The sequence below is a fragment of the Erinaceus europaeus genome, chromosome 8 (genome assembly GCF_950295315.1).
Source record: "Erinaceus europaeus chromosome 8, mEriEur2.1, whole genome shotgun sequence".
NCBI lineage: Eukaryota > Metazoa > Chordata > Mammalia > Eulipotyphla > Erinaceidae > Erinaceus > Erinaceus europaeus.
In genome coordinates this window covers 17,299,658-17,326,110 of record NC_080169.1, presented here as the reverse complement: position 1 = coordinate 17,326,110, position 26,453 = coordinate 17,299,658, and the positions used below count along the sequence as shown (strand labels likewise).

General features: G+C 39.2%; 1 protein-coding gene across 1 annotated transcript in view; it reads right to left on the bottom strand.

Moving 5' to 3' along the window:
- CPQ (carboxypeptidase Q) overlaps positions 1-26,453 on the bottom strand; it is a 512,842-nt gene that overhangs the window by 418,844 nt on the left and 67,545 nt on the right. The window contains exon 2 of the mRNA XM_007532254.3: positions 7,658-8,127. Coding sequence (XP_007532316.1) covers positions 7,658-8,090 — 433 coding nt within the window. The 5' untranslated portion in view covers positions 8,091-8,127. The remainder of the gene's footprint in view (positions 1-7,657; positions 8,128-26,453) is intronic.

The window sequence follows — 26,453 nt, the reverse complement described above, 5'->3', positions numbered from 1 at the left end:
AAGAAGAACTACAAAACCTAAATGCACCAATCACAGACAAAGAAATCGAAACTGTTATTAAGAATCTCCCCAACAACAAAAGTCCTGGACCAGATGGCTTCACAAACAAATTCTACAAAACTTTCAGGAAACAGTTAATACCCATACTCCTAATGTGACAATAACAATAACTATCCATTGTCTTCTTGAACCCTAAGACAACAGGAACCTCACATTTCTACCATAGAGCCTGTATTTCCCCGAGTCCTGGAACCTTAGGGTGGGGCCCACTTTTCTGCATGCTGCTCTCAACTCAAATCAAATAATACTGCATCCGCGGATCACAAACTAATCAATGCAACGAGTACCACCCCAGCAACACCCATGTTCAGCGGGGAAGCAATTATAGAAGCCAGACCTTCCACCCTCTGCAACTCACAAAGACCCTGGATCCATACTCCCAGAGAGATAGAGAATGGGAAGGCTATCAGGGGAGGGGATGGGATATGCAGATCAGGTTATGGGAATTGTGCAGAACTGTACCCCTCTTATTCTATGGTTTTGTTAATATCTCCTTTCTTAAATAAAAAATAATTTAAAAAAAACTTAAAAAAAGAAAGAAAAGAAAAAAATGACATCCAGGAGTGATGCAGGCACCGAACCTTATTGATAACCCTGGTGGCAATAAAAAGAAAATGTTGGAATACCCTACTACCTAAATAGAGAAATCAGCCCCTGTAGAAGATTAATAATACTCAATGATCTGCTGTGTTGGGTTCAAGAAACTAGAATACAAATGACCTACGAAGTTATGCCTGCTGAGGAAGAACCAAACATTCCATTTAAATTCCTCATGCTGGCCCATACATCAGCCTTCCCAAAATTTTGTGACTGATTCTCACTCTTACACCGGTTCCATGTAAGTGAGTTGGCTGCTATCCTATTCCAGGACTGCTTAAAAGTTATACATTCTTCTTTCTTCTAATTTTCATTTAGCAAGTTATCTCACTTAGCCTGTTTGTGAACCCATCTTCCTCCAACTCCCCAGGCGTAGCTCAGTCTTCTCCACAATACACAAATAAACTGACACTCTTTTATTTGTTTTGTTATTGTCACTAGGGTTATCACTGGGGCTCAGTGCCAGGATTACAAATCCTTTACTCCCCACAGCAGCCAGTTTTTCCCTTTTTTTGTTCCTTATTTTATTTCAGAGGACAGAGAGAAATTTAGAGGGGTGGGAGAGGAGAGAGAAAGAAAGATAGACACCTGCAGACCTACTTTACCACATGTGAAGTATCCCGCCTACATATAGGAAGCGCGGCTCCAAGTCAGGTCCTTGCACGTATGCACAGCTGCATGCACCACTGCCTGGCCTGTATACTAATACTCTTAATACTCAAGTCTGGTACTGATAAGTTTACCCAAAAAATCATCTCTGCTTACAGAACCCATCTGTTCTGTACCATATACCTGGGAGAACCCTGCTTTTGTAAACCCTAGCTTCACTGAAGATTTTTGGATTCTCACAAAAATCACAAGATTTTCAATTTGGAAGAAAATGTACAGATTCCTCTTCCTGCCACCTCTCACTTTACAGTTGACAAAATAAAGACCCACAGAGATTAAATGACTGCAACAGGCCACACAATAAGTAAGTGGCTAAGGCAAGGCTAGAACAAAGGTTTCCTGGGAGAGGGGCTTTGCACCATCCTACCTGCCTGTAGAGGACCCTGTGTGTTTATCTCCTCTCACACTACTTCCTGTGGGAACATTTCCACACCTGATTCAGCCTAACTCTCCAGTCTCCTCAGAGTTTAAAAATAGTTCAGTTGCCAGATAACTGTTTATCTACTTTGAGCCCCATGGAATGAGAAGCTGGATGACAGTGAGTCTTGGAACTCCACAATAGATTCCAATGAGTAAGATTCCCTTCCCTTGGGTTTTTTAGGTCTCAGGAGAAATTAGTAACTTGGCTGCTTAATTTTCAATACCAGGAAAGTAGCCAAGGTAGAGAGGTCTAGCTATAGAATAAGAAAAGGGGATAAGAAAGAAGTAGGGATGAGAAAACATATCCAAAAGTAAGGCACAGAAACCAAAATTTTCTGCCATCACAGAACAGGAATCAGCAGTTTTTGAGAAAGATCTATTTCAGATAGACAGATAAAAATAATATAATTAACATAATCTTAAAATATTTGTATGTGGGGTCATAAAGTCTAATGACTCAAAGATTAATTTCTAGTAATTAATTTGACAACTGTTCATGTACACACCTGGAATCTTACTAATTGTGTAAACCTGGTCAAACTACCTAACTTACTCTTGGAGTCTTGTTTTCTAGTTTCCAATATATTTTTTTAAACATTAGGCTACATATTTTAGTATAGTTAGGATTGTTTAAAAATATACACACATGCATGCTAGTATTTAACATAAAATAGTGCCAGAACCCCACCGCACTAGGGAAAGAGAGAGGCAGGCTGGGAGTATGGATTGACCTGTCAACGCCCATGTTCAGCAGGGAAGCAATTACAGAAGCCAGACCTTCCACCTTCTGCATCCCATAATGACCCTGGGTCAATACTCCCAGAGGGTTAAAGAATAGGAAAACTATGAGGGGAGGGGATGGGGTACAGAGTACTGGTGGTGGGAATTGTGTGGAGTAGTACCCCTCTTATCCTATGGTTTTGTCAGTGTTTCCTTTTCATAAATAAAATAAAATAAAATAAAATGACAACTGAACAAAACTCCTACTTGACACTACAGAACCCAGACTGAAACTATTAAAAATAAATACTCATGGGACTCTAACACTTTTTCATATAGTAACAGAAAAATCAGGAGAGGGAATAGATATGGAGTTCTGGTGGTGTGAACTGTGTGGAGTTGTACCCCTCTTATCCTATGGTTTTTTGTCAGTGTTTCCTTTTTATAAATAAAAATTAAGGAAAAAAAAGAAAAATCAAAGCAACATCCAAACAGAACTTCCAGAATGGTAGAGAAACATGCTGATCCCTATAAAACTATTCCACTATGACTTGCATTAGTAACTTAATGATGGTTTTAAGATTTGAAATTACTGAGGGATCGTTCCCTATTATATCCACCACCAAAGTTCTGAACACCACCTCCTCCCATAACCACTTTAGTTCTCACAAAGCCTTAGAGACAACCAGAAGTTTCTCCTAGCAAACATTTAAATGGGAAATTTTTGTGTTTAATTTTTTTTTTTGCCACCAGGTTATTGCTGAGGCTTGGTACCTGCACAAAGGATGAATCAACCATTCCTAAGTGCCATTTTTTATTTTTGTTGATTGAGACCGAGAAATTAAGGGGGTGGGAGATAGAGAAGGAGAGAGGAAAGATATATGCAGCACCATTTCACTGCTTCAGAAACAGCAGTGCAGAAGTTCTCCCAGAAAAGAGAAAATCCAGGCAGATAAAGAGTTCCTTTTACAGTTACTTGCAGGATAGTGATTCTATGGAGAAGACTATAAGAATTCCCTACCTAATGATGTTTGATAGTGACGTTGCTGGAGAACAATTAAGAGGGTTCTGGTAGTTCCAAGATACTGCTAGCAACAAACAAAATGACAGACTATTCAGGAAGAATCTTACCAGAAAGAATAGTGGAAGGAAACAACCAAGACAAACCCTCCTGGGATCACAACAAATTGTTAGTGTTGAGAGGGCTAAATCTGCATCCATATTCAGATACAACCAACAGGACATGGGTTAGATATTAAAACATATCCCAAGATACACATAAATCAACAAAGGTTAGAAGCCTCATAGACACACCCTCTGAGCAAACAGTGACTGAAAAATAAGCTGCCCATGGAGAAAAAAAAATCTTACTACAGCAGATTTAATAGTAAAATCACATGTATACTAGCAGGCTGGCTGACTACGACATAGACAAGGTTGTACCCTTTCTAGGTTGATTAAAGAAAGGGTTTCTAAACTATTGGGGCCTAGTGAAGCCTGTGTTAAAATGTACAGTCCTTATTTTACTAGTGCCTCTTTGTCACTTAAGTACATAGCAGTAAATGATAAGATATAACAGCTTGGGAGTCGGGCTGTAGCGCAGCGGGTTAAGCGCAGGTGGCGCAAAGCACAAGGACGGGCATAAGGATCCTGGTTCGAACCCCGGCTCCCCACCTGCAGGGGAGTCGCTTCACAGGCGGTGAAGCAGGTCTGCAGGTGTCTATCTTTCTCTCCTTCTCTCTGTCTTCCCCTCCTCTCTCCATTTCTCTCTGTCCTATCCAACAACGACGACAACAACAATAATAACTACAACAATAAAACAACAAGGGCAACAAAAGGGAATAAATAAATAAAATAAATTTTTTAAAAAAAAAGATATAACAGCTTAAGGGGTCCAAAACTTTCATCAGTAATTCCTAGGTAATTAAACCTTAAGAAGAAAAGAAAGAAAATCACTACAGATAAGGTGAGCAGAATCTGAGCACTGTGAAAACAAATAGACTTCTCTGGGTTAATACAGCAAATTCATTAAATAAATAAAGGAGAAAACAAACAAAAATAATATATATTAACATTATATATATATTATTATATAATATATCAGCTTCCATGATCAGGAAAGCAGAGAAAAGAATCATGGCCTTGAATTTTTAGAATATAGTATTTAAGTTTTTCAAGATATAATTTATAATTTATGGGGAAAAAGGAGGAAAATGTGACCCATACCCACAGGGTAAAAAAATGGAGGGGCCAGGTGGCGGTGCACCTGGTTGAGCACATGTATTACAATGCCCAAGAACCCGGGTTCGAGGTCCCAGTCCCCACTTGCAGGGGGAAAGCTTTATGAGTGGTGAAGCAGTACTGCAGGTGCCTGTCTGTCTCTCTCTCCCTTTCTATCACACCCCTCCCTCTTGATTTCTGGCTGTTTCTATCCAATAAATAAAAATAATAATAATTTTTTTTAAAAAAATGGAAACATTTTAAGGAACTAATGTTATGGTCAGCACATTAAAAAAAAGACAAAGACTTAGAAAAAGCCATTTTAAGTAGGTCCAAGGATCTGGGGGAAAAAATCCTTTAGAAACAATTAAAGGAAAGCCTGATGTAAATTCCTCATCAAATAGGAAATATTCATAGAGAGTAATTTAAAAGACCAAATGAAAATCCTAAAGTTAAAAAGTATAATAGGGGTTGGGCGGTGGCACAGTGGATTAAGCGCATGTGGTACAAAGCGCAGGGACCAGCGTAAGGATCCGGTTCGAGCCCCCGGCTCCCCACCTGCAGGGGAGTCGCTTCACAGGCGGTGAAGCAGGTCTGCAGGTGTCTATCTTTCTCTCCCCCTCTCTGTCCTCCTCTCCTCTTGCCATTTTTCTCTGTCCTATCCAACAACGAACAACATCAACAATGGCAATAATAATAACCACAACGAGGCTACAACAACAAGGGCAACAAAAAGGGGAAAAATGGCCTCTAGGAGCAGTGGATTCATGGTGCAGGCACTGAGCCCAGCAATAACCCTGGAGGAAAAAAAAGAAAGAAAAGAAGAAAGAAACCGCCAGAAATGGTGAATGATTTGTACTACTGGCATCACACCCACCAATTGCAGGCCAAAAAAAAAAAGTATAATAAATGAAAATTCAGGAGAGAGGTTCAGTAGTAGATCTGAACCAGCAGAAGGAAACATCAGTGAACCAGAAGATGGATAGAAAGTACGCAATCTGAAAAACAGGGAGAAAACATCCTACCATTAGGGTGTGGTAGTAATTGTACAACTCTGTAAATATGGTAAAAATTCCCTTAATTATATATTTTAAATAGGTGAACATTATGATACATGAATATCTTAAAATATCTGACAAGGAAAAGTAATCCATGAGTACATCCACTAATGATTGATAACTTACTGTTGACTAGTTAATTGTCATTAATCTGGATATTCAGACAGTGTGGTAAAGCTGGTAAGATTGTTCCTAAGTGAGGTACTCTACCTTGGATCACTTCTTTCCCTGGAGGCCTCAGGTGCTACAAAGAGCATTAATTCAAGTCAATTCAACATGTAAACCGGTTCCCTAGTTCATCAATTCTAAGAAACTGTACACATGAGGCTACTTGGAATATGGCATAGCTTTGAAATATCACTTGCATATATCTTAATCCTCTATATAGTGTAATATTAACACTAATATTACACTAGATAGAAATTCTTGAGTATGGTGACACAGCATAGTGGTTATGCAGAAAGACATTCATAGTTATGACACCAAGGCTTCCAGGCTCAAGCTTGGTGCCACCATAGAGAGAAGTTGAAAAATAAGAAGAGAAGGGAAAACACAAAGCAGAACTTGGACTGAAGTTAGTGTATTGCACCAAAGTAAAAGACTTGGAGGTGGGGCGGGGGGCTTCAGGTCCTGGGAGACAGAGGAGGACCTAGTGGGGGTTGAATTGTTCTGTGGAAAACTGAGAAATGTTACACATGTACAAACTATTGTATTTATTAACGCCTCAATAAAGAAATAAAAAAGAAAAAGATCTGTGTATACCTATGTTCACAGCAGTACAATTTGTAATAGACAAAACCTGGAAGCAACCCTGGTGTCCCAACAACAGTTGTAGTGTATACACATGATGATACTACTCAGCTGTTAAAAATGGTGACTTCACCTTCTTCACCTCATTGTGGATGGATGGAGCTCATAGAAATCATGTTAAGTGACATAAGTCAGAAAGAGAAGGATGAATATACGGTGATCCCACTCATAGAAGTTGAGAAAGAAAGAGCAGAGGGGTAAACACAAAGCAGAACTTGGACTGGAGTTGCTGTATTGCACCAAAGTAGATTCAGGGGTGAGGGGGCGGGGAGTGTTCAGGTCCTGGAACATGATGGCAGAGGAGGACCTAGTGGGCGTTGTTATGTGGACAACTGAGAAATGCTAAACCGAGGAAATGTACAAACTCAGAAAACTGAGAGGTGTACAAACTACTGTATTGTGCCTTCGACTGTAAACTATTAATCCAATAAAAAGAACTTCAAATTGAAAATCCATTAAATCAATGGGATAGAAAATGATTATTTCAAGCCCCCGGCTCGGCTCCCCACCTGCAGGGGAGTCACTTCACAGGCGGTGCAGCAGGTCTGCAGGTGTCTGTCTTTCTCTCCCCCTCTCTGTCTTCCCCTCCTCTCTCCATTTCCCTCTGTCCTATCCAACAACAATGACATCAGTAACAACAACAATAATAATAAGTACAACAACAAGGGTAACAAAAGGGGATAAATGAATAAATAAATAAATATTTAATAAATAAAGAAAAGAAAATTATTATTATGGGAGAGTCGGGTGGTAGCGCAGCGGGTTAGGCACAGGTGGTGCAAAGCACAAGGACTGGCATAAGGATCCCAGTTCGAGAGGTGAAGCAGGTCAGCAGGTGTCTTTCTCTCCCCCTCTTTGTCTTCCCCTCCTCTCTCCATTTCTCTCTACCCTGTCCAACAACAAGGACATCAATACCAACAACAATAATAACTACAACAAATAAAAAAAGAAAAGAAAAAAATGATAGTTTTTACCACCTAAATAGTAATAATAATAATCTGTAATATCATTAGGTATGTTGATTTTATGTATGAAATCAATAGTATAGTAAAACGTGACATCAGTTTTATATAGCATATCTGAATTAAAAAGAAAAATAATACCTTCGTGGGGGGTTCCAATGCTGCTGCCTAGACCCAAAATAGCCATCTTGTGAAGTCTCGGTTCCAACATCATAGCTGATTCTTCTCCCCTTTCCCAGTGGGGTATTTTGACAGGTTCCAGGTGGACATTCTCTAGCCTATCGTCCTGAAGATTTTGGTACATGATTTGAATGGCTTTTTCTAGGTTCTTAGAACCACTTAATCTGGGCCCAACAGTGTCAACAAGAAGTGACAGTCTCTCATAAGATCTGTTCTGGGCTTCACCATAAACAGCAAGGTTGATAATTGCTTTAGCGACATCTTTATAATGGGCTATTTCTTCTTTTATTTCTTGAAAAGTGTTTTGAGAGACACCATTCTGGTATATAGCTGCCCCAGTGTATATGGTTAAAAGATGGACAACACCAGTAGATGTGAAGCCAAGGAACTTCATTGTTTTTACTTGCAGCTTTCTTTCTTCCTAAAATAATCTGTGTAAGAAAGAAACATGTTTCAGAAGAAAAGAATATCACAGTGATATCCCTACATTCCAGAGACTGTTTTCCTTTTTTTAATTTTTTTTTAATTTTTATTTAAAAATAGAAATACTGACAAGACCATAGGATAAGAGGGGTACAATTCCCACCACTAAAGCTCCATATCCCATCCCCTCCCAGAAACTGTTTTTTAAACAAGCTTCCCCTTCCCTCTTAATCAATGTTCAATTTCCACCATGAAGATCAAGAACTATAACTCTCAATAATAAAGGAAAGGAAATCATTGGTCTCATCAATAATACAATGGTATTGTATTATCTAACAGCCCTATTTAAAATATATGGTGGGCAGCAAAGCACATGCCTTGCACACATAAGTCCCTGGGTTCAATCCCTACTATGGAATAAAATGATCAAGTGGTGCTCTAATATTTCCCTCTCTTCCTGCCCCCCCAGTGTGTGTGTGTGTGTGTGTGTGTGTGTATAAATATACTACAGATTAAAGTAAAAAGATAAATAGAAGTAAATAGTGATACAGTAGCAGTGATAGGGGTAGGGCAGTACTGTCAGCTGCCCTTCCCACTAAATAAAATTTCAATGTTTCCTCTACCCCCCCCAAAAAAAATTTTTTTTCTCTGCCTACGGAACTGTCTTTGATATCTTTCTTTTTTATTATTTTTTATTTATAAAAAGGAAACATTGACAAAAATCATTAAGAAAGGTACAATTCCACACAGTTCCCACTATCAGGACTCCATATCCCTCCCCTCCCCTGATAGCTTTCCTATTCTTTAACCCTCTGGGAGTATAAGCCCAAGGTCATTGTGGGATGTAGAAGGTGGAAGGACTGGCTTCGGTAATTGCTTCTCCAATGAACAGGTCTATCCATACTCCCAGCCTGTCTCTTTCTTTCCCTAGTGGAGCAGGGCTCTGGGGAAGCAGGGTTCCAGACACATTGGTGGGGTTCTTTGTCCAGAGAATCTGGTTGGCATCATGGTAGCATCTGGAACCTGGTGGCTGAAAAGAGAGTTAACATATAAAGCCAAACAAACTGAACCGAAAGGCTGGAATAGTGCAGATGAAGAGTTGGGGGGGGGGGGGGTCTCCGTTTTGTAGATAGCGAGTAGGCCTGTTTTAGTTATATTCCAAAGGGCCTGTGACTATACTAGTTTTTGGTGGGTTTTTTTTTTCCCACAGAGCCTGAAATCTGATATGCAGATGGACCCAAGTTATTGTCTGGGGAGATGATGTCATGGCTGGAAAAAGGACCAGAAAGCTGGATCAGAGAATAGAGTAGCTCCCTAATATGGGAAAGGGGTATAAATATTGTTGACTGTAAACCCCATCGATTTGATTTGTTCTGATCTGGGGCCCATATTCAGCTTAGGAGCCTATGTGACCTCTGCATCCCTGTAGATCTGAGCTCACATTCTGTGGTCATGAGTAGGAACATTTGAAGCTGCCCCAATTCTAGGACCCATCTTCCTCGGGTTGAGCATAGAGTATGTTGTCCATCCTCCATTCATTAAAAAAAAAAAACCTTTTTATTTATTTATTGTTGGATAAATACCGGGAGAAATTGAGAGGAGAGGGGAAGATAGAGAGGAAGAGAGACAGAGACACCTGCAGCCCTGTGACACCACTAATGAAGTCTTCCCCCTGCAAATGGGAATCAGGGGGTTGAACTCGGGTCCTTGTATGCTATAATGTATGCACTTAACCAGGTGTAGTGTGTGTGTGTGTGTGTGTGTGTGTGTGTGTGTGTGTGTGTTTAACCAGAGCACTGCACATCTCTGGTTTATAGGTGGTGCAGGGGATTGAACCTGGGACTTCAGAGCCTCAAACTTTTTGCATAACCATTATGCTATCTACCTCCCCACCCTCTTTGAGCTCTTTCAAAGTATCATCTCTACTTGATGTTTGCCCTAGACCCAAGCTGTCTACATTTAGCCTTCCCTAAATGCCATAATGTAGTTTCGTATTATTACCTTCATTTTCTAATAAGAATCTTGGATACCAGATGATAAATCCTAGATGATCTCACTCATAGGTGGAAACTAGGAAACAAGAAAAGAAAAGTGAAACCTGAACTGGGTAGCAAAGCAAGGGCTCTGGTGGAGGAGGAGATGTGAAGGGGGTAGTGGATGTAGGGTACCCAGTTCACAGTGATGGAGGAAGACTCAGGGGGATGGTAGAGGTGGTGCACTGACACTTACTGTGGAGAGATGAGAGGCTGTACCAATGTGTTGACAACAGTCACTGGAATTATGACTTCCCCCAATAAAATACTTTTTTTAAAGAAAAAATCTTATGTGAAGTCTACTACAAAACACCCACAGTTATCTATAGAATTTTACACCCCATAATGACCCTGGGTCCATACTCCTAGAGGGATAAAGAATACGAAACCTATCAGGGGAGGGGATGGGATATGGAGTTCTGGTGGTGGGAACTGTGTGGAGTTGTACTCCTCTTAGCCTATGGTTTTTGTCAGTGTTTCCTTTTTATAAACAAAAATTATTTTAAAAAAATAATTTTATGTTTACTCAGAGTAGACTATACTACCAATTACTGTAATGGTTTATAAATCTCTCATTCCCAAAATCAAGTAGGACAAACTATTCATCATTGTATCATCAGTGATTGTACCCATATTCAAACATATTCAATACATGTTAGTTTATAGAAAGGATGACTCTGTTATCTTCTTAGCTTTGAGCTTCCGTACAGGTATGAGAGTAACTGTCTTGCTCATTTCATAAAACAAATAAAAAAAAAATCTGTAGAAGTGATAACGTGTTTGATGGATGAAATAGTTCACTTGGGTAGTATGCTGCTTTCTCATGTCCATGAGCCATATTTGAGTGTAGCCCCCACCATACTAAAGAAAGATCGTGTCCTGTGGTATCCATCCTCCTAAACAATAAAAGTAAAAGAAATAAAAACTTGCCACATACTGAAAAATTATGAAAACTACACAATGCTGTGGTTTCATTATTAATATTATTATTATTACAATTATTTACATGTGCAAGCTCTTGGTTTCTACAGTCATCACACTGATACTTATTTTTTTAAATTTGCATGTTATTAAGTAATTAAAGTATTTCCACCAGGTTTAAATTTACTCTCAAAAGTACATTTTTCCAATGTGTTACTGGTATAAAAACTGCGAGAATAAGGCATCTATAAATTAACTCTCAGCACAAGTATCTATTTCCAATTAAAAGTTCTCTGGGCATTCTGCATACATTAATTAAAGATTTCACAATACATATCTAGTGATGAATTAGAATCATATAATGAATGTAATGAGAGATACAGGAGAGCCCAGGGACCCCCTAGACCATACCCTTGCTTTGTAGAAAGTTAATCAAGCTCAAGAACCTGCACAAGGATCCCAGTTCAAGCCCCCAGCTCCCCAATTGCAGGTGGGGTGGGGGTCACTTTTTAAGGGGTGAAGCAGGTCTGCAGGTATATATCTTTCTACCCACCCCCATCTTCCTCTCCTCTCCTCTTTCAACTTCTCTCTGTCCTATCCAACAATAGCAACAATGGTTTTAAAAAAATGGTTGCCAGGAGCAGTGGATTCATAGTGCAGGCACTGTGCCCAAGCAATAACCCTGGAGGCAAAGTCAATAAATAAAAATAAAATGGGACTTCTGGAGGTGGGGCTATAGAGTAGGAGCATCTGCATCTCTCTCCTCTCCCCTGTCAACTAGGAATAACAAAAAAGATCACCTAAGAACACAAAAAGGCAAGAATCAGATCACTGTGAGAATCCACCAAGTCACAGAAGAGTGCAAACATGTGTGGCTCATGAACAGAGAGGGGCCTAGAGAGAGATTCATGGGGCTGAAAACCTGTATCTACTCGGGAGTGACTGGTAACAGTCCCACAGTTTGCCAGTTATTTGACTGCTAAGCTGCCACCTATAGTCTAAGTTTTATCAACAAATAGACTGATGAAGGGAGGAGAGGATCCCCTAAGTTTCAACAAATGCAACTGTTAGTGTCCATTGCTACTATTCCTTGAAGGCTGGAACAGCATCTGGGTGGCTCTGTGCTGACATTAGGGGCAGAGACCTAATTGTACAACTCAAGAGAAAACATACACTCTTGGTGGTCTGGAAGTGGGGGTGTATAGTGGGAACTTTCCCACATTGTTCTCTTGATAAATCTGGAGCCACAATGAGTAATTGCCTAAGAACCCATGGAGTAAAATCAAGAAGTACTCACAAGGCCTAGGACTGCTATTCAGCTTGGCTCTTGGCTGCTGGCAAAGAAGCCGAATTGGGTCTGGGGCTTTGAAACCTTGGGGAGTGGGAGTCTCTTTGCATAACCACTGTGCTATCTCTAACTTGCCTTGTTTTATATCTAGGTTAGGAGTGAGTAATTAAGCTAAAAATATCTAATTATAGTTAAAAAAAAAAAAAGCCCACAGGCTCCCATAGCCTATGGAAAAGATAAAGAACAGAAGAGGGTTTAACTGCCATCATGCTTCACCTCAAAGATTGAGACAACATTGAAATAATTGTTAATTTCCACAATTGTGAACTCTTTAAGTACCTTACTTAGACACAAGTCAATCCAGGTAAGTGTGATTAGTGGACTGAAAAATACTAAAGGAGGGACCTCATAACACACGATATACAATGGTTAAACCAAGGAGAAATATTGGAGAACCAATATATGAATATGAATATGAACCAATATTCAATATATGAATATGAACCAGGATAAAAATCCCAGATTAAAAAAAAAACCAAAGGTAGAAGCACATAAGAATGAGGACAACATCCCAACACCACCCCAGGCATTAGTCACAGGAATGATGAAAGACTTTGAAAGTAATATCATCAGAAATGGAGAAACAGCAAATGAGACTCTGAAAGAAAATACTATCTCGAAGTACTTGGAGAGCTGAAAGCTGAAATAGCTGAGCTAAAAGCACAGCTAGCTGAACAAGCTAATATATTATCAGAAAAGGGTAACAAAATAGCTGAGTTACAGAAAACAACAGAAGGGAGAGGGAATAGAAAAAATGAGGCAGAAAACAGAATTAGCAGATTGAAGATGAAATAGAGAAAACTAAAAAAGAAGTAAGAGATCTTATAAAGAAATTAAGAGATACTGAAAACAACAACAGAGACATATGGGATGACTTCAAAAGAAATAATATATGCATTATTGGCTTACCAAAGGAAGAAATAGAAGGAGGGGGAGAAAGCATTCTCTAGGACATAATAGCTGAGAACTTCCATACTCTAGACAAGATAAAAGACATAAAGGTTCAAGAAGCCCCGAGGGTCCCAAACAGAATTAACCCAGACTTAAAGACAGCAAGACTACAAGAGGAAAAACAAAGAGTCACTTACAGAAGAGAACCCATAAGATTAGCAGCAAATTTCTCCACACAAACACTACAGGTCAGAAGGGAATGGCAAGATATCTATCAAGGTCTCAATGAGAAAGGCTTTCAACCAAGACTACTGTCTCCTGCTAGACTGTCATGCAGAATATATGTAGGCACAAAAACCTTCTCAGACAAGCAACAGTTGAAGGAATCAACTATCATTGAGCCTGCCCTGAAATAAGTTCTAAAAGGTCTCCTATAAGCAATCAGATCACCATAAACATGTAATATATCAGAACACAATAAAAGTTCAGAATAATGGCATTAAAATATCTTCAATCTATAATGTTAATAAATGTCAATGTCTTGAATTCACCTATTAAAAAGGCACAGAGTAGGAAATAGATCAGAAAACACAGCATAACCATATGTAGTCTGCAGGAATCTCACCTAACTCAACAAGACAGACTCAAAATGAAAGGATGGAAAACTACCATACAAGCCAATGGACCACAACAAAAGGCAGAAACAGCTATTCTTAATCTGACATGATAGACCTTAAAATAAATAAAATTTAAAAAGATAGGGATGGACATTACTTAATGCTCAGAGTATCAGTCAATCAAGAGGGCTTAATGATTATTAACATCTATACACCCAAAGAGAGCCCATGTAAATACATTAAACATCTACTAAAAGAGCTACAGGAATATATTAACAGCAACATAGTAATAGTAGGAGATTTCAACATCCTTTGACTGTTAGAGCAGAAACTATCTAATACTTAGAGGGAAATATTGGCAGAACCCTTTTCCATCTAAATTTTAAAGGCATCTTAAATGAAATGAATACAATTACAAAGAAGACTAAATAAAAAACAAATCAATGAGACTACATCAAATTGAAACTCTTCTGCACAGCAAAAGAAACCACCACCCAAACAAAGAGACCTCCAACAGTATGAGAGAGCTTTACATACTATACATCAGATAAGAGGCGAATAACCAAAATATATAAAGAGATCACCAAACTCAGCAACAAGAAAACAAATAAACTCATCCAAAAATGGGGAAGGATATGAAAAGAATATTCACCATAGAAGAGATACAAAAGGCAAATAATCATGTGAAAAAATGCTCCAAGTCACTGATTGTCTGAGAAATGTAAATAAAGACAACAATAAGATACCACTTCACCCCTGTGAAAATATACATCAGAAGAAGTAGACACAAAAAATGTTATACAGGTTGTGGGGACACAGAAATAGTCCTACACTGCTTGTGGGAATGTAAACTGGCCCAATCTCTGTGGAGAGCAGTCTGGAGAACTCTCAGAATACTAGAAGTCAACCACCTTATGACCTTGCAATTCCCTTCCTGGGGATACATTCTAAGGAACAAACATACCCATTCAAAAATATTTGTGTATACCTATGTTCATACCAGCACAATTTGCAATAACCAAAAGCTGGAAGCAACCCAGGTATTCAACAACAGATGAATGGCTGAGCAAATTATGGTCTATATACACAATAGAATACTACTCAGCTATTAAATATGGTGAATTCATCTTCTTCACCACATCTTGGATGGAGCTTGAAGGAATCATTCTAAGCAAGATGAGTAAGAAACATAAGGATAAATACGTGATGATCTCACTCATAAACAGAAATTTCCATGATTGGTCAACAATTTGTTTGGCTTTGTATGTTAACTCTCTTTTCAACCACCAGGTTCCAGATGCAAGCATGATGCAGACCAGGCTTCCCTGGACAGACAATCCCACCAATCTGTCCTGGAGCTCCACTTCCCCAGAGCCCTTCCTCACTAAGAAAAGAGAGAGAGAGAGGCTGGGAGTCTGGATAGACCTGTCAACGCCCATGTTCAGTGGGGACCAATTACAGAAGCCAGACCTTCAACCTTCTGCATCCCACAATGACCTTGGGTCCATACTCCCAGAGGGTTAAAGAATAGGAAATCTATCAGGGAAGAGGATGGGATACATGGTGGGAATTGTGTGGAGTTGTATCCCTCTTATCCTATGGTTATGTCAATGTTTCCTTTTTATAAATAAAAAATTAAATAAATAAATAGAAAAAGAAAAACAAGATCAGAAGGGAGAACACAAAGCAGAATTTTGTGTGTACTTTGTGTGCTGCACCAAAAAAAAAGACGCTGGGGTGGGTGGGGGGAGTTCAGGTCCTGGAACATGGGAAGAGGAAGACTTAGTGGGGGTTGAATTATTATATGCAAAATTGAGGAATGTTATGCACATACAAACTATTGCATTTTACTGTCAACTATAAACCATTAATCCTCCAATAAAGAAATTTAAAAAATAAAATAAAAAGATGAAATGAAGGGAAAGCAGGACCATAGAAAAATAGGCAAATTATAGATATAAATATTCAGATAGATATTTCCAGTGATCTTACATGTGAAAAGGTCCTTTGGAAATGCAGTGAGGACTCTATGGAGTGATCATTGTGAGCAATAGATCCAATGACTAAAATCCTTCTGAATGAAGAGGAGACACAGAGAGAAGGTGACAGAATGACTCAGACAGGGAAAGAAAAAGCAGAACTCAAACTGGGTTTGTTGTATTGCACCAAAGTAAAGGACTCCGTGGAGTTTTCAGTTCTTGATGCATGATAGTGGAGGAGGACCTAGGTTGGGGGTTAGAGTGATTTCCAGAAAACTGAGAAATCTTACACATGTACCAATAACTGTATTTACTGTTTACTGCAAATCATTAATCCCCTCAATATTTTTTTAAATTGTTTTGTTATAAGAAGCTTCATACATTTACACAGAGCAAACTCAACAAAGGATATACAAAAATGCAGCCTGAGAAGGAAGTAGTTATAATAATATATATGTATGCTTTAGCAACTAACACGTAGAGTAGCACACAGACACAGAAAGGAACAAGAAGCATCATAGAAAAGCTATCAATGACACCTCCAGACCATGCCATGAATGGCTCAGCAAGCACTAAAGTGGGTAGTAAGCTCAGAAGGAGTTAGTTCAGCAGAAAAGCATAGTTAACATACTTGAGGCAATGGGCTCAATCCCTAGAACCACATAAAATAGACAAGTGGTAATCTGATATTTCTCTCTCATTTTTTAAAAAAGAAAATATGAAGTAGATATAGCCCAATTATATCAATATGTAAAGTCTACCATTTTATGACTTTTGTATGTATGCCAATTGAAGTAGTAAATAACACATCATTTTGACAATGATACTTAACACCTATTAATTTAACTACTTAAATTAATTAATATTTATTTAAATACCATGAGAAGAAAAGAGGGAACTGAATCTAGACCACCACCACAGATTGGATTTGGACTGGCTGGTATCACCAAAGGCTTCACAAAAGCTCCACTTATATAAAGTTCCAACAGATATGAAGCAAAATGTAAAGGTACAATAACAAGGGAAGAGAGAAATGAAGGATGGAACAGAGAGATGGAAGGGACAAATGCAAGTAAGAAGGAAGGCAGGTTTCTTTCTGATCTTCAATACTGCCTATCTCCTTAGTAGAGAATTCAACCAGCTAGCAGTTACATAAGAATAGACATACGAAGTTTCTCAAAATCTCCAAATAACCTACTAGCTACTACCTATCTGGTTATTCCTTGAAATTTTCATGAACAGAAAAATAATTCCTATTTACAAAAGATGTCAAGTATTCATTTACAATCAATAGCTTTGTTTTTACCATTTAAAATAAAATACTAGTAACCCAGTTGACAAAAACAACGTAGCACACTCACAAGAAATTATAGGGCATTTGAAATGTCTAAACTTAAACAGCACAGGTTTTTAAAAAAATGTTTTCTTTATGTTTATACACAATAGGGTTGGAATCATTGTTCCTTTACCTGAATTCAAACTATGGAAATCTTAAATGTTATACCCTTCAAAATGTTAGGCAACTATTTTTAAAACCATGTTGTATCTTGCCTTTGAATTCAGAAAGGCACATATTCAAAGGCAACTTTGAAGCACCATTTGAAAAAGATGTGTTTTTCATATATTGTTTTCCCATTACAGAATTACAGGTTATCTTTTTTTTTTCACCAAAAAAAGGAGTTAGAACTCCTTATAATATTGTTTTCATTCTGGAAACAAATTAAAGTATAACTGAGTCTTATTCTACTATGAATTAGATTATCTCAGATAATATGTTTATATTTGGGGATACAAAACTCTATGCCTCTATTTCTAAATATCTCTCTAAAATATGATTATTGAAAATGTCTTAAGCTATAACAGAAATGTCAGAATGAATATATTAAGCGAAGTAGGAAAGGACATAATAGAAAGAGAATGTGCTGAAAGAGACAAGAAATAAGATTTGGGGGCTAAGACTTTTATAGATTTATTTTCTTGTGTCACTGTCTTCTACAGACTGAATATAATACATACAAGAAAACTTTAAAACTTCCTGTAAAGCTTCAATTTCTGAACAGGACTCAGTAATATAAACTCAAGTTGGTTTTATATCTACAGCATATAACATATAAGACAGAAAGACCAGCAATAATAAATCCTAGCACAGACACAGGCACACAACCAATTTCACCTCCCAACTCCTGGTAACTCTCTGAAATTTCTAACTAGTAACCCCTTAACTATTTTACAAGCAATTCTTCATTTTATTCATATCTAGATTTAAAAATTACAGGTTTCCTGTTTTCCATAACTTAATTTCCAATTGTAAATTCATTTGGTCAAGAAAGCTCATGGGGAAATAATTGTGAAACCAGAAATGTATACGGATTTGGAGAAGGCATCAAAGATAACTTTCAGTTCCTAATATTATCACAACTTTTTAACCATGTTAGTATCCATTTCTCCCTTTTTCTTGCTAACTAAACCCCTTTTTGTTTGAAGGACAACATACTAAGCCCCATTAATCTGATCGAGTTCTCAAAATGGATATGACAAACTCTGGAAGGCATTCTGGATATGTAAGAAGAACCATTCTGACTATAAGAATATGACGGTTCAACTAGTAATTAGCAGAAGGCAGTGATTATCAAAACACTTATATGTGGGGAGTCGGGCGGTGGCGCAGTGGGTTAAGCGCATGTGGCGCAAAGCGCAGAGACCGGCGTAATAAGGATCCCGGTTCGAGCCCCCGGCTCCCCACCTGCAGGGAAGTCGCTTCACAGGCGGTGAAGCAGGTCTGCAGGTGTCTATCTTTCTCTCCCCTCTCTCTCTGTCTTCCCCTCCTCTCTCCATTTCTCTCTGTCCTATCCAACAACAAAGCAACGTCAACAATGGCAATAATAACCGCAACGAGGCTGCAACTAGGGCAACAAAAAGGGAAAAAAAAAAAACACTTATATGTGGAGAACTCCTTTATTTAATAATAATAATAATGATCGACAAGTCCATTGGATAAGAGGTACAATTCCACACAATTCCCAACACCAGAGTTCTGTATCCCATCCCTTCCATTGGAAGCTTTTCTATTCTTTATCCCTCTGGGAGTATGGAACCAGGGTCATTATGGGGAGGTGTGGAGAACTCTTAAGAAGTCTCTGTACTGGGAGTCAGAGTCAGGTGGTAGCACAGCGGTTAAGTGCAGGTGGCGCAAAGCACAAGGAATGGCTTAAGGATTCCGGTTCAAGCCCCCGGCTCCCCACCTGCAGGGGAGTCACTTCACAGGCAGTGAAGCAGGTCTGCAGGTGTCTGTCTTCCTCTCCTCCTCTCTGTCTTCCCCTCCTCTCTCCATTTCTCTCTGTCCTATCCAACAACGAAGACATCAATAACAACAGCAATAATAAGTACAACAATAAAACAACAAGGGCAACAAAAAGGGAAAACTAACAAGTAAATATTTTTTTAAAAAAATTTAAGAAAAGAAGTCTTCTATACTAAGAACTTTGCAGGGCCAGCAACATGACTAACCTACAAGCACTCCTGCCTTGCCAGGCATATCATTCAGGTTTGAAACCCAACCCTCACAGCACTAGGGGAAAGATTCAGTGCTATAATACCGCTTGCTTTCTGTGTATTTCTGCCTTATTATCTGAAAAAGTGGGTAGAGAGCAGTGAAGCCCCAGCAGCAGCAAAGCAAACAAACAAAAACACCTTTCCATCATTCCACATGGGCATTTGTTTCGTGTGTGTGTGTGTGTGTGTGTGTGTCTAAGAATTACTTATTGACTGAGAAAGAGAACAATACTCTGGCATATGCGATGCTGGGGAGCAAACTCACACAAGCAAATCCTGTGATATAGCATTGTACCCTTCACAGCTGCCACACAGATTTTTCTTTTTAAATGGGATAAACCTGTTAAATGAGTCCTGAATCTTTAACCAAGTCTGTTGTACATGTAAGTGAATATTTAAAAAAATACTTCTTCTACAATTTTTATGCAGTTTGGCATTCCCAAGAAGCAACTGCCGTGCATATCACAGAAGGGCCTATGTAACTGTTTTGTCTCAGGAACTGGACAGCATCTCAGTAAAATGCCAGTGACTTCACTGCTTCTGGAATGGAAATGGTGGCATCAATATATCTTGTGTCACTCATATTTTGAGGTACTTATAAACTACTTTCCCTTAATTTCTCCTTTTCGTTACATCAAGGATCACATACTGATATATTTGAAAATATAAAGTAGGTTATCTGTGATCCCTAATTGGGATAATAAATTAGGAACTATATATGACAATAACAATATAAAGCACACTCTTTTGGGGGGCAGGAAGGTGGAGCACCCAGTCAAGTATGCACTAGGTTATCTGTTTCCTCCTTCTAGCTGTAAATATACTTCAACTATTATACTGCTTTAGGGGGCTATTGGGGATTAATAATTAAGTATACTACCAATGCTAATTAACACTGTAAGCAAGGTCTACATTCTATTATCTACCTACCTAGACAGTGCACCTAAATGCTAATTACCCAACAAAAGATTTAGTATTTTCCCTTCCTTTGTTATTTAGTCTCTCACTCCCCCCCCCCCAACACACACACACACACTCTCTCTCTCTTTTATCATCACTGGGGTTGCACTGCTTGGAGCTGGCCTTTTATCTCCAGCTAGAAAGAGATACAGATTAAGAAATACAGGTGGAGTGCATAGTAGCACGGTGGGCTAAGCCGCAGCAGGCTAAGCGCACTTGGCGTAAAGTGCACATGGCACGAAGTGCAAGGAAATGTGCAAGGATGGGCGTAATGATCCCCATTCAAGACCTCAGCTCCCTACCTGCAGGGCCATCGCTTCATAAGCGGTGAAGCAGTTCTGCAGGTGTTTATCCTTTCTTCCTCTCTGTCTTCCCATCCTCTCTCCATTTCTCTCTGTCCTATCCAACGACAGCAGCAACAACAACAATAATAACAGCAACAATGAACAACAAGGGCAACAAAAAAGAGGAGGGGGGAATGGCCTGCAGGAGCAATGGATTCGTAGTGCAGGCACTAAGCCCCCAGCCATAACCACAAAATTCTCTCCTCTCCCCTTTTAGTGTTACTTCCTCGCTCAGAACCTCTTACTCTGTACTTGCAACACTAGCTCACACATATCCTTACCTTAAATCCCTTAAATCCGGGTCACTTTCCATCCTATTTTTTATGCTGCCATCAGATTTATCATCAGCCTTGGCTGTTTGCTGTAATGGTTAAATTTCTTCAAGATAATTATATTAAAGATCTCTGTCTTCTCTGACAAAACTGGAGACTGTGTGAGCAGAATCCATATTTTAGCCCTCAATCAGGAATTTAGTTGATACTCATTGAACACTGTCAAGAAAATATAGGAGGTGATAACTGAAATAACTTTAGAAGACTCTTAATGCCTAGCAGACTTGTGGTTTGGGGAGGAAGAGTAAATAAATGTAGATTCTGTTTGAAGTGTGGTTCTATCTTTATAAATCAGTGAAAGTTGCTGAGTACACCTCATGTACTTTGCAAACATGTGCTTGCTTGAGCCAAACCTTCAGTATAAACAGAGTATTCCTAGACATAAAATCTTATCTTTCCATAGGCATTCATATCCTCTTAGATTTCTAGTTCACTGCTTTCCAGAGTAAGTATTCACATTGCATTTTGTTGATATATGTTTTCTAATATCTATTTCGCATATGATTGAAGACAAGAGGAAAAGATAGGAAAGAAGAAAGAGGCTTTTCCCCTATTGCACACTAACGTTTGTTACTATGAGACATAACGCTATAAGTTTAAAATTCTTAAGAAATCCCGGCTAGCAAGAATTTATGAACTATTTGACCAGGAAGGTGGCACAGTGGGTAAAGGGTGCAACTTGCAGGCACAAAGTCATGAGTTCAATCTCCAATAGAGAAACAGATCTCAAAAAAAAAATTTTTTTTTTAAAAAAAACCTTGTGGAATCTGAGAAATGTCTGTAGAATGTAACCATGACAGTAGCTCTGTATTCAGTTAATACCGTCATATAGATGGTCCCATTAGGGGAATCTGGGTAAAAGATACAATAGCACCTTTTTGTCTTATTTTTTACAACATGCTGTAAGCCTGAGGTTATTTCAAATAAAAAGTTAAAAAGAAAAGAAAATGTAACTCCTACTTATCTGACACTTTTAAGTTCAGATATGCCCTTAAATGTAGTATACCATTTTCTTATACTTCTGGAAGAAACCACATTGGTGCGGACTACAACTAGCTCAACTTGTTGTGAGCAAGAATAAAGAGTGGACCATGGCCAGTCCACCTCTCCTACTCTCTCAGACTGGGATTCACCTGATTGCAATAACTTTGCTGCTTTTTTCCCAAGTGATATGTTTCTGTAATTTAACATGGCATAAAGGTCAACTGCATGATAAACCCCTGTCCTTTCTCACTTGTCTAAGAGTTAACACAGTGTCAATATCCCTTCCCCCACAACCCCCCAAAAAAAAGTCCCAGTAGAGTAGGTCAAGAGCACCAGTAAGAGTAATGCTCTGTTAGGATTACCAGTCACAATGAATCAATCATTCAAGGTCCCAGTTTGCAAATGTCGAGTGACTTTTTCTCTCATCCCTCTACATCTCATCAGCGTAAGCTAGTAGTCTTGAAGGGTTTTTATTGTGTGTGTGTCTCTGACATTTTACCATGTATCAGCGAGCAGTTTGAGTTTGCCTTCTCAGAGAATGAATTGGGCTTACTTACTAATTCATTTTCCGTATTTCTTTATCTTGTCAAGTTTCTTGAGTTTTAAAACAATGAAGACTAAATTCCTACTGTTCAAAAGTGAACATCTTTCTTGTAACAACAAATATAGCTGATTTTTTTAATCTACATCATGATGAGATTGACAGCAGCGACATGAAACCTTTTTTCCCATGATGTTTAAATGAAGCAAATATGATTAAAATTCTCATAACTGACATTAATCATGTCCTCTAAGATAAACTTTATATTTGAGGTTTGCGAAATCTGTCGTGAAATTCAAAGAGAGGTATGAAAGTGTTCTTGGTCCCTTTGTTACCTAGGGATACAGGCAGACCAGGAGGATAGCTACCCTTGGGAACAGGGTCTGTGAGCTGTATCTCAGACACAGGAACACAAACTGCAGTCAGTAATTTGCACATAACACAGACAAAGGCAAAGATATATTATGACTAAGACATCCTGTAGACTTTGGGGCCAAACACATGGTGGATAACATTTCTGATGTTCTACAGCCTGAGAGAAAAGGGGATGTAAGGAAATAGGACTCTAGTAAAGTTCTTGTTGTCAGAAGACTTGGATCCCCAACATAAAAGCAATAGGAAGTGCTTTATTTCTGTCAATAAAACCAGTGAGGCATTTGTCTTCAATCTGGTGATATTGAAAAACAACTTCAAGGAAAGGGAGCCTCTTCAGAAGCAGCAGAAAGGATATGGTTTTCCTTGAGTCAGACAGAGACTCAGCTGCAGAAAACCATAAAGCTAGAGATATATAGATTTAATTACCGGTTGCCAACATAGGACTATAGTGAACTGACTGTACTAATATGCTTTTATTGCTAAACAGCATGTTTCCTCTATTTATCTTCCCCTGAACTAGTTAAAAACATTCTGGTAGAGATATTAGTGATTTCCTTTGAAATCTGCCTTTCAGTTTTCCTTGCTTTGACCAGGCTTCCCCACTGTCATAAACTCAAAGAAAGAAAGCTCTTCTATGAATCTTCCTGCAAACCCAGGTCTTGTTACAGCCCGAGCCAGGGAAGCCTGTTCAGCAACTCACTACAAAATTTGCTATTAAACCTGTCAAAACAGACATATGTGAAATTGCAGCCCCACTAAACAGCTGTTAAGCTTCATGAGCTCAAAATGAAAATATCATCTAGCTACGTACTGTTAACTGAACAGATTCACCGTGCACTTTTAAAATCTGATATGCCCCTGTGCTTTTGCCCAGATCCTAACATTTGCTCTCTGCTATGAGATGACTGTCACAGCACCAGCTGAGAGGACCTGCAGATTTTGCAAAGGGGGAGGGGGGCTGGGGGGCGGCAGCCTGTTACAGGCTCTTGCACAGGGCCTCAGTGGTGGGAATGGGAAACCCGTGGGTTGACTCCACTCTGTCCCAATGGTCAGATGTTAATCAAGGGTGGCAAGAGAAAAGAATTAAATCAAATGAGTTCATAGTAATGGAGCTACAACAATTGCTTAAAGTGCTTAATCAGTCACTGTAAAATGAAACCACTGTGATGCTGCATCCGTGCACAGCCAGGAGGATCATCCCGGGAAGCAAGAATATTCCTATAAACACACTTTCAGAGAAGTGGAGAAAGCAAGGTGAGGGGCCGGGTGGCGGCGCACCTGGTTGAGCGCACATGTTACGATGTGCAAGCACCCGGGTTCAAGCCCCCAGACCCCACCTGCAGGTGGAAAGCTTTGCAAGTGGTGAAGTAGGGGTGCAGGTGTCTCTCTCCCTCTATCTCCCCCTAGCCTCTTGATTTCTGGCTATCTCTATCAATAAATAAATAAACAATTTTTTAAAAATTGAAAGAAAGGAAGAAAGAAAGAGAGAAAGGAAGGAAGAAAGGAATGTGATACCACAGATGTTCAGCAATGGGAAACTGAAAGGGTCACTTTTAAATAATCAGCAGAACTTAAGAAACAAGAACAGAAAGAGGGAAAACAAAGTAGAACTTGGACTCAGTTTGCTGTGTTGCACCTAAGCAAAGGACTCTGGGAAAGATGGGGAGGAAAGGAGTTGGAATCCTGGTGCATGATTGGGGAAAAGGATCTAGGCTGGGGGCAAGACGTTTTGCAGAGGCCTATCAGGGCAAGATGAAAAAAAGCTTCTGGGAGTCGGGCGGTAGCACAGTGGGTTAAGCGCACATGACACAAAGCCCAAGGACCGAATTAAGGATCCCGGTTCCAGCCTCTGACTCCCCGCCTGCAGGGACATAGCTTCACAATTAGTGAAGCAGGTCTGCAGGTGTCTATCTTTCTCTCCCCCTCTCTGTCTTTCCCTCCTCTCTCCGTTTCTCTCTGTCCTATCCAACAACAACAACATCAATTACAACAATAAAACAACAAGGACAACAAAAGGAAATAAGTAAAAATATATTTTTTAAAAATGAACTTTAGTAGGCGTTGGCACAGCAGGTTAAGCCCACGTGGCGCAAAGCGCGGGGACCGGCATCAGGATCCCAGATCAAGCCCCTAGCTCCCCACCTCAGGGGATTCGCTTCACAATCGGTGAAGCAGGTCTGAGGTGTCTGTCTTTCTCTCCCCCTCTCTGACTTCCCCTCCTCTCTCCATTTCTCTCTGTCCTATCCAACATCAATAACATCAATATGACATCAATAACCACAACAATGTTAAACAACAAGGGCAACAAAGGGCAAAACAAATAAAATAAATATAAAAAAATTTAAAAGAACTTTTTAAAAAAAGAAACATTTCCTACGTGTCAGCAACTGTACTATAAACCACTACCTTCTCCCCTCCTCCAATTAAAAAAAAAATCTACAAAGAACTAGGGAGGTACTTGGCAGGAGATGAGTTTGGGGTGTGGAACAAAGATTACAGTAGACTCGATCCTACTCTAGATGAGAAATGAGAAATATGCTACCACAGGATATGAAGGACCAGCAGAACGTGATTTCTCTTAATGGGTAACTTCTAAATACAAAAGTCAACCTTAAAAAAGAAAGTTGCATTTATCAGGACACTGGGCATATTATGATTCCATGGATTATGAAAATGGACTTCAAGAAAAAGATGCTTGGATCACAAGCATAATCTTCAGAAGCAAAGAGAAAAGTAGAATTGGTTACAACTGGGGAAAGACAAAACCAAAAAAAATTTTTTAAAAAAGCCTTGGGAAGATCATAGAGAGAGTTAAAGGTACCAAAGCTTATCTCTATTTTTGTGATTTATTTCTAATATCTAGCTGGAAAGATGAAAAGCTCATAGTCCAGTCACTCAAGTCATTGTTACAGGAAATGAAGTGAGGAAACACTAAGTTTGGGATAATCACCCCATAATTGCCTAGAGGTCTACTAAGTCTGTGAAGGATCGGCCTAAATGCAGTGCGTTTGATTTCCCTCCAGAGAATGCAGGAAATTGTACCCTTTGAAACAGATGAGAAGTTTTGGATAACATCAGATTCTATTGGAAAGCCCCCGGGGAATGAGTTGGCAACTTGCTGCCTGCACAACAGTGTCTAATACATTTAGTAGCAGATGAGTGGAAGTTTGTTGTGACAGCTGTGCAGGAAAAAAAAAAAAGTTTGAAGGTTAGGTGGATTTCCAATATGAAAGGGTGATGTGGGTTTGGGAAAAGCCAAGGAGTCTCAGGAAGGGACGAGTGCACAGAAAAATGAACAAAAGGAAATAGGAAATGTACAGGTAACAGAAAGCCAAGGAGCGCAATAGGTGGAATTTTCTGCATTGTTTCTCGCTTCAGAAATACTTGCTGAACAGTTAAGGTGTTCCCCAAAAGTCGTTGGAGCATTTGTTTGTATAGCACGTCAGGCTAGGAAGCA